Below are 10,000 nucleotides of genomic sequence, written 5' to 3'. Positions count from 1 at the left end.
ATTCCTGCGACTAATCTCACCTTCGGAATTTTCATCAACATGGCGTCGTTAGATCGTATTAATCGTTTCGCGGCTTTGTTTCTTCTGGCGACGATTCTACGCGATAAATTGGTGATTGCTGAAAGGATTAAGGGGATTCACGATGACTTCCGGTTGACGAACGACAGCGAGGTTGCTGCTAGCGAGCATGCAGGTACAGCCTCACCTGTTCTGTAAATATATTATCGGTAATATAGAAGGAAGCTTCTTTTTGATTTTATATTATTTATTTATGTCGTTTTTGTACCTGGATATTGAAAGTTTTTATAAGTAAACAAAAGTATAAATAGAATTTTTGACATTATATAGTTGTCTTATTTATTAGTTATAGTCTTTTATAGTTAGTTACATTTTATACGAATAGCCTCACTTCAAAAATTAGATAAAAATACACGACATGTTCAGCACGTGCAGGACGACAAGAAAAAATTTTTTCTTCTTTTAGATCATTATAATAATATGCGCACCCATCTGGTCCATCTAAATTGAACTTTTTCTCGTCCGAAAAATTAATGTTCTCTCTCGTTCTGTCTCAGCCATTTTTGTTCTGTTATTCCGTTGTCTAGTTATTTTGTTTTAATTGATGCACGAATACTTTTCACAGTGTATATTATTATTAATAAAACACGACTGTATGTTATTTTTATTAATCAATTAATCTTCGTGCATTGATCCGATTCTAAATGGTCATTATAAGGCACCAATGAAAATTGTTATATAACGATCCAAAATAATTTGTTTTAACAAATTTATCAGTTTTATATGTACTTAAAAAACTGTTAAACTATTGCACTCGAATGTCACCGTATCGACAATATACTGTATATTCATGTCAAAGTGACATTTATTTTTAATTATTACCTTCTGCATACATTATAAGACAATCATATAAAATACAAGTAAAAATACAATATTTTCTATTTATTAATAAATTTATTGATAAATTTAGAAATTATTACTAGTTTCTGTAAAATTCAAAAAAGAAAAACCTTTCGAGTGTTATGGGTTGAAAGTGTAATTGTCTCATTTCATATGCATAAAATATAAAACGGAAAAGTTATATAGGTGCGAAGGGTAAGGTTACAAATGTCCTCTACAACTGTCTCGGCGGGAGAGATTTTTCATTTAACTTGAACAGTGTAGCATTGTATAATGTTAAGGTAAAATGATACAGTAAGATTATAAGGCACGTGGACTTCGTGTTGGAAATTATGATGGAAGATGCGAACTTTTATTTGTAATTAATTCAAACAGGTGGTAGCAAGCATGAAGAGAAGGGTGGTGGCATGGAACTCCATGAGGACCATCGAGATATCGGAGAAGAGAAGGCCGACAAGGTATAATTTCATTGTTTTACTATTTCATTAAATTGTTACAGGTATCGTATGACAATGTTAATTATGTTGGTAAAATACATTGAAATTACGGAACCGTAATACATTGATTGTTTATTCGAATATCTGTTTTTCATTTAAATCTCAGGAGTTTATTTATTCTGTACGGTATATTTGTGATTATGAATTATTACGAATTGATTTTAAATTATGATGTAATTGAATTAAGATTAAGAATTAAAATAGCAATAGTTAATAAGGGGTTGAAAAGATCCATATGGAGATTTGGTGTCGCGTCCACTATTTATAGCTGAGCAGCTATACAGATGTTACGTACGGAGATTACTCCCGACGTTTTTTCTGCTCCTTCTCGAGGGTTTACGCTAGCTAACGTCGGCCGAGAGCACGGTTTCGCGATCATAATACAAAAATGTTTAGTCTTCTAACGGACGCCAGCTTAAGGGCTGGGACCACCTGTCACTGTATCATCCGCGGGATGATCTGGTCACGTAGGACCAGTCCCTACTACCAAATTTTCTAGTTCAGCCGCATATAAAAGGGGTAAGATTTTTCTTTTCATCGGGCAGTTTCAAGTCAAATCGCGACGCGAGACGTAGCAAGATCGAGCCGAGTTCTCCTTCGAGCAATAGTTAATCCCCGTCGACTTGGTGCGAAAACCAGGGAGCGTGTCTTAGGACCATCGCGAAACTTACACTACACTTACACACTTGTAATAGACTGAAGTTCTTAGATTATATTAGTTTTTACTTGCAATTCAGTGTACAAGTTATTTCATTCCATTTCCCAGTCCGAGTCAGTTGTTGGTAACGATCCCACAAAGATACACCTTTGCCGCTCGAGGTGTATCAATTGAGCCGCCCAGTGCACACATCGATTAACTCCACTTTTTGAAAAATCTTAAATTTAAGTGTCAAAGCACTTGGTATAGTCATAACTTTTTATATTTATAATAACTTTCCTGAATAATAAAGATTAACACCATTAAACGGCAAAATTTTTTTTTCTTTTTTTTTTGGCTATTCTTTCTTGTTAATTTTATACATTAAATAATATTAATTTTATACATTAAATTATACGTTAAATGAAAGCTATATCTGTATTTATTCATTCTGCATTATATATGTGAATCTATGTTATAACAGGAATTTTAAAAATCAATGTACATCATTTCATCGCGTTTCTCGACTTTTTATTTTATGGAGTTAGTCGATGAGTGCACTGAACGGCTCAATTAATATTTCTTTGAAGTTACGAGACCAATTAGAATCAATCCAAAACCCCATTACCCAATCAGTGGCGACCCGGTGATGAAAGAGGCAACGGCCAGTCCGTGAACCAAATCTATCCCCAGTGGCGACCCGTTGATGAAAGAGACAACGGCCAGTCCACGCATTTTCCATCTAGTGACGACCCGGTGATGAAAGAGGCAACGGCCAGTCAACGCTTACCCTTCCTTTACACCTAGCGGCGACCCGTTGATGAAAGAGGCAACGGCCAGTCCGTGAACCATCCCTACACCTAGTGGCGACCCGTTGATGAAAGAGGCAACGGCCAGTCCGTGAAACCTTATCCTACTAGTGTCGACCCGGTGATGAAAGAGGCATCGGTCAGTCCACGCATTCCTTTCAACATATCCGCACAAACTCATTTACCTCCGGCCACGTGTGCACCGGCCCTCGGCTCGTAACACAGATAATAAATTAGAGATTAAATTAATTTCGAATAATAATTGAGTTCTTTAGTTAATTAAAAGAACATAATTACATTATTCCAATTACGCTGTATTTCAATTACATTTTATCAGAATTATGACATATTTCAATTATATTATATTTCCATTACATTTCCATTACTGAAATTATACTGTCTTTTAATCAAATTGTACTTCAATTACATCATATATCAATTACATTATATTTTAATCATATCGTATTTCAGTTACATTGTATTTCAATTGCATTATATTTCAACTTTATTCTATTCCAATTACATTCTATCTGAGTTACATTACATTTCTTTTACATTATACTGCAATTGCATTACTTTTTAATTCCATTATACTTCAATCACATCGTATATCAACTACGGTTGCCTCTCACTTACATTGTACTTCAATTAAATTCTATTAAAATCGCACACTATAATTAAAACAATTAATAATGAATATAATTAAAAACCTGTAATCATTAGATTACATACTTTAATTACCATATAATTGATCTACAATCACAACTCTAAAGAAAATCTGCAGAGACTTTGTTCCACATGAAAAGTCGACTCATAAAATGATCGAACAATGTTACGTCCCCATCTAGTCTTTGTAACATGCGGTTCTCCGAAAAGCCATAACTTTCTTTAGAATTTCGTGTTTATTTCGTTATGAGACACAGCTGGTCATTAGACGTCAAATCCTTATAGTTTCATTTTATAATTACATGTCAGTCCTTGAGACAAGCGTATACCTCATGTGTGCCATCCGAGGGTACGAATCTGTCAAGATTTTATTGTGGAATACGAGAAATTAAGAAGTAATTAAAAAGAATGAATATCTGAACTTAACGTGACTACTTATATGTATACTGGGTGCGACACCTAAAACAGGTCACCTGAATAAATCGCTTGCTTTAGAAGATAGAAAAAAAAGGATCAGACCAAACTTACTTGATATCGAGGGGCTCGTAATCTGATGTCATTAATTTTTTTATAGGTGAAGACGTCAAGGAGATATGAAGGTCAACTCTGTTTTTTTAAATGGAACGATATGGTTTTTTATTTACATTCTGATAGTGTATTCCAAGACGAATACAATGACCTATTATGAAGGTCATTCAAGGTCGCGCAATGTCAACTGCAATAGAAAATAAAATGTCTCAAATCACTCTTCAAATACTTTTGTGTCTTCTCTGGTATTTGGCATACTGCTCTTTTAAGAATTGATAAGGGTCGCAGAACCTAAATAAACATACCATCACATTGTATGCTTACCTGTATCCAGAAATGTTATTAGTAGTTTGACTACCGACTAGAGTACGGCTTCGAAATATTCAATCTGAGTGTTCAATTTTCAAGAATGCGTTACACAATAGTAGAGAAAGTGGAAATGGTTATCATTTATGGTGAATGTCATAGAATTATGAGGAAAGCGGTACGCGTGTATGGTGAAAGATTTACCGATCGTAATAGTCCTTCACTTTCTGTCTTTGCAAACATTATAAAAAAGTGTCGAGAAACTGGAAACGGGGATAAGGATAAACGCATTCGAGCCAAAAAAGCAACTGATGATGGAAACACGATAAACATTTTAGCAAGCGTAATACAAAATCCACATGTTGGTACGAGGCAACTTGAACGCGAGAGTGGCATCAGTCAACGAAGTATTTTACGAATACTTAAAGTTAACAAATTTCACCCATTCCACATTTCACTACATCAACAATTAAGTGAAAATGATTTTCAAAAACGTTTACAGTTTTGCGAGTGGGGCCTACGAAAACTGCAAGACGATCAAATGTTCTTGAATAAAATTTTGTTTACGGATGAGGTCACATTTACAAACCACGGACAAATTAACTGTCACAACATGCATTACTGGTCAGTAGATAACCCACAATGGCTACGAGAAGTGGACAAGCAGAGACCTTGGTCTGTCTACGTCTGGTGCGGCCTTCTTCATAATAAAATAATTGGTCCATATTTCATTGATGGCACGCTAGATAGTCACAAATACGAGAGAATCTTAAAAGACGTTTTGCCGGAATTGTTAGAGGACATTTCGCTGGACATGCGATAGTCCATGTGGTTCCAACAAGACGGATGTCCTGCTCATTCAGTTCGAAATGTTACAGAATTACTGAACAGGACATTTGAAGGTCGTTGGATTGGTTGATCAGGAAGTAATAAATGGCCAGTACGTTCCCCAGACCTGACACCGCTAGATTTTTATTTGTGGGGAAAAGTGAAGGAACAAGTGTACCGTGAAAAACCAACAACCACAGTTGATATGCAAGAACGATTAAAAAGAGCTTGCTCTGTAATAGATACAGCTGAAATTTGTCAGGCAGTATCATCAGTATTGCAACGTTTTAGATTATGTCTCAGTGTTCAAGGTCGACATTTTGAACACTTGAAGTAGTAGTGAATACGCACATAGCATGTTACATGTAAATCGTCGTAGTGTTCGAAGAGTGCTTTGAGACATTTTATTTTCTATTGCAGTTGACCTTGCGCGACCCTGAATGACCTTCATACTAGGTCATTGTATTCGTCTTAAAATACACTATCAGAATGTAAATAAAAAACCATATCGTTCCATTTAAAAAAACAGAGTTGACTTTGAACGCTCGTTTCACTTTTAACTCATGGCCTTACCGAAGTTACCCCATGACCAACAACTTCACATTCGTCACTAAAAACACAGCAACCACACCAATCACATTACACATTCAGCATCTACTTCAAAATTCACAGTCTAGTATCTCAAGTGTTGCTCAAATGAATATTAGGTCCTTGAATAAGTTCTTGCTGTTTCTCAAAAGATAGCATTAGTAGTACATACTCCGTGTATGGAATTTCTAATGGTGACTCATCGGCAAGAAAGTACTGTATGTAACCTGCAATTTCAATGTATGATTGTTCACTATAGTGTCAATCACATGTTTGTTTATTGGTTCTGAAGATGTCTACTTTTGTGCCGAATAATGTGGTTTTGCGGGGAATTTTATTGCACTACTTTATTCAAAAGAAATCTGTATCTGAAGCACAAATAATTCTTGTTGAGACTTACGGCGACAATGCTCTGTCGAATACGACATGCAGAGACTGGTTTCGAAGCTTCAAAAATAATGATTTTGAACTTGAGGATAAAGGACGTTCTAGCGCACCGACGAAGTTTAAAGGCGAAGATTTAGAGGAATTGCTTGATGAAGACCCATGTCGAACGCTAGCAGAGTTTGGAAAAATATTACAAGTAGATGCGTCAACAGTTTTAAAATGTTTAAAGGGTTAGGAGTGATGCAGAAGCAGGGACTTTGGGTGCCGTATGAATTGAAGCCGAGAGACGTTGTACGGCGTTTTCTGATAACTGAACTACTGCTTCAACGGCAGAAAAGAAAAGGTTCTTTTGCACCGTATCGCCACTGGCGATGAAAAGTGGATTCATTACGATAATACAAAGCGAAAAAATCGTGGGGTAAGTCCGCCATGCATCCAGATCGTCTGCAAAATTAAATATCCATAGTTCGAAGCTTCTTCTCTGCATTTGGTGAGTTCAGAAGGGTATAATTTATTATGAGCTGCTTGAACCGAATGAAACTATTACGGGAGATCGCTATCGACATCAATTGATGCGTTTGAGTCGAGCCCTAAAAGAAAAAGACCGCTATACAAACAGAAACACGACAAAGTCATTTTGTTACACGACAACGCTCGGTCACATGTTGCAAAACCAGTAAAAACTTACCTGGAAATGCTTAAGTGGGAAGTTCTACCCCACCCGTTGTATTCATCAAACGTAGCTCCTTTCGATTATCACCTATTCCGATCGATGCCACATGGCCTGGCTGAGCAGTGCTTCCATTCTTACAAAGAAACTAAAAAATGGATCGATTCATGGATTGCCTCAAAAGACGAATTGTTTTTCCGACGCGAAATTCTTTTAGTACCAGAAAGATGGGAGAAAGTGGTTTCTAGTAATGGGCAATACTTTGAGTTAACTGATTTTGAACGTTATATTTTAAATAAAGCTTTTATTTTGGGAAGAAAACAGTGAGAACTGATTCAAGGTCCTAATACTTTTTCATCACATATCGCTGCAACTCATTTCTTCGTCATCCCCGTCACTCGAAGAAGTCATTGGGAACCGCGTGAATTTAAGGGAAGTCCGCGCGCGCGTGTTCCTAATTTGAGCCATAAAATTAAGATTAAAACTGCAACAGCGCGAAGGATCCACAGTACACAGTCGTTACGTGGAGCTACTACCATCGTCCTGTAAAGGATATAGGATTCCCCCGATTCGTTCACGTGCCCGCGGCTCGTCATTGTCAACGTCCTCGTCGACGACTCGTTCTCTTTTTACCGGTCGTAATATTACTGTCCACGGCTGCCGGGGATTATTTATTATACGGTCGTTTTTGCGCGAACGACATGCTTGCAGCCCGGGCGAACGACGGCTTCTTTCTTCGGCCGGGGACATATTCCTTGTAACGACGCGACGCCGCGGCCCGTCCGCCGTCGTTTCCCCGTTTCCCTCCCGACATATTGCTTTTCACTTTTATTCCGAGCCACGGGGCGGTGGTCGCCGGGCTTGACCGGGCCAATTAATTCGCTCGCGAACTCGTTACCGGCCGCTTTTGAACGGCACGCGCACCGATATTTTCCGCCGAATTTTCTCGCCGACACGTGTGCCCCCTTCCCTCGATCGACGATCCTCGGGAAATCGTTTGTCCACAGCGTTGATTCCGCTTTGGAGCAACGCGAGAGGCGGCGCTGTCGCTTTGCCGACGCCGATTGTTATTCCATGGGGATCGTCGTCGTTAACGAAGCGACGTTTCGACATTCGACGTATAGGCGAGTTTAGCCGTGAACTCTGCCGTCGCGTTTATGTTGTAATTGTTCTGGTATTTGGGAACCCTGGAAACGCGCGACGCGAAAATTCCAACGTGATTTCGCAAAAATGTTTAGGGGAATTTATTTGATTTCGTTGGAGAGTGAATCGAGAATCGCATGGAAATATGGTGACAGAGGTAATTGGAAGAGTTGAGAATCTACGAGGTATTTTAGAGGGAAAATTGTGAGATATGTAATTATTGTATTGAATAATATACAATCGTTAATGAATTGGTAAATGGCATTAAAAGTAGTTAAGTATGGAGGTTTTTTATTTTCAAATAGAAATATATTAAGTGAACCTATAATTAGATATTTATAAATTTTGTTAATATTGATAGAGTAACGATATTAATAAAAATTACATTATTTAAATAACTATGTCTTTTAGCAATGATAGAAACGTTTTTATTATTACGTTAAACAATGATACTTGGGCAGATGAGATCGACAAATTATATCTCAAAAATTGCTAATAAAAATTATATTTTTAATAATTATTATAAGCAATTTTATTTTTAGAATTAGTAAGCACGATTTTCTACATAATAATTACTAATACAAATTTCATTCTTACTAACTACTAATAAAAAATATATTCTTCCTAATTACTAATAAAAAATGTATTCTTACTAATTATTAATAAAAATTGTATTTTTAATAATCGCTAATAAAAATTTAATTCTTGATAATCACTAATAAATATTTTATTCATTATTTTATTTACTAATAACAATTTTATTTTTACTAATTACTAAGCAAGATTTCATTCATAATAATTACTAATTACATCCTTACCAATAAACTAATAAAAATTTGATCATTACTAATTACCAATAAAAATTATATACACCACAATTGCTATCACTATAATTAGATTCCTAACAATCGCTAATAAAAACGTTATTCTCAATAACGATAATTACAAAATTGTTTAATTTCATGATTTTATAAACATTTATTGTTTAAAATAAAACGAAATAACAAGGTTTTGGATGATTGGAAATCGTTTTTTTTATTGTGATAAATTGTGTTTCTTGTCGAACAGGGTTACAAGGTGTTCCACGAATTCGACAAGGGCGAAAAGGGTCACCATGACAAAGAGAATCATAAACAACAATACGACGAGAAGGAAGGCGAGGAGGAGGAGAAACATGAAGAGGCCGATCATTATGATGAAAGTCACCACGGTGAGAAAGGTGAGAAAACCGGAGAATTCGACGAAGAGGGGAAACACCAGAAAGGATACAGCACCAAGGGAGAGCACAGTATTTCCAAAAAGGTTCGTTGATCATTATTGTTTAAACATTTTAGCGTCTTGTAGTCTATAAATCAGTTTTTACCCCTGATCTGAATTGTCATGGTAACCAACAATTTCTTATCTATTATTGAGGTAAAAGTGTTAGATTGTACTATTGTAAGTACCAATATTATTTTATAATTTTTTAAGTATCAGATACTGTCTCGCGCTTAATAAAATAAGTAAAATAAAAATAACATAAATAATCTAAAAGTATAAGATAAAAATTAACATTGAGCTACCGTTAGTGCCAATATTATTATATAGCTTTTTAAAGATCAGATACCATTCACGATTAATAAAATCGATAAAGTGAATATAATGTAAAAATATAATCTAAAAATTAATATTAAGCTACTGCTGCTTTCGATATTATTATATAGGTTTTGATATTAATAAAATAAAAATAATGTAACTAATTTAAAATGAACAATGTAGAAATACAAACTAAAATTTAACATTGAGCTCGTGTAAGCTTCAATGTTAATGTGCAATTTTTTAAATATCAGATAGTTTACGCGACGTATAAGATAAATAAAATAGATAAAATAAATATTGTTTTATGCTAATGCTACACAAATAAAATAGAATTGAATTTCACCAGTCTAAACAATTTATTTTGAATAAAAAGAATACTTATGGAAACGTAATGCAACAAAATAATAACACTGTTACGTACGGAGATTACTCCCGACGTTTTTCT

General features: G+C 35.5%; 1 protein-coding gene across 1 annotated transcript; it reads left to right on the top strand.

Moving 5' to 3' along the window:
- Positions 1-39: 39 nt before the first annotated feature.
- On the top strand, positions 40-9,279 carry LOC144478165 (uncharacterized; the record flags this gene model as incomplete). The annotated part of the gene is made up of 3 exons (XM_078195899.1): positions 40-193; positions 1,294-1,376; positions 9,046-9,279. Coding segments are annotated over exons 1-3 (471 nt in total), but the record flags the coding sequence as incomplete, so codon positions are not given.
- Between the last annotated feature and the right edge of the window lie 721 nt (positions 9,280-10,000).

Source organism: Augochlora pura, unplaced genomic scaffold (assembly GCF_028453695.1).
Source record: "Augochlora pura isolate Apur16 unplaced genomic scaffold, APUR_v2.2.1 APUR_unplaced_8924, whole genome shotgun sequence".
NCBI classification, from domain to species: Eukaryota; Metazoa; Arthropoda; class Insecta; order Hymenoptera; family Halictidae; genus Augochlora; species Augochlora pura.
The sequence above is the reverse complement of the archived record's forward strand: the minus strand, read 5'-3'. Positions and strand labels throughout refer to the sequence as shown.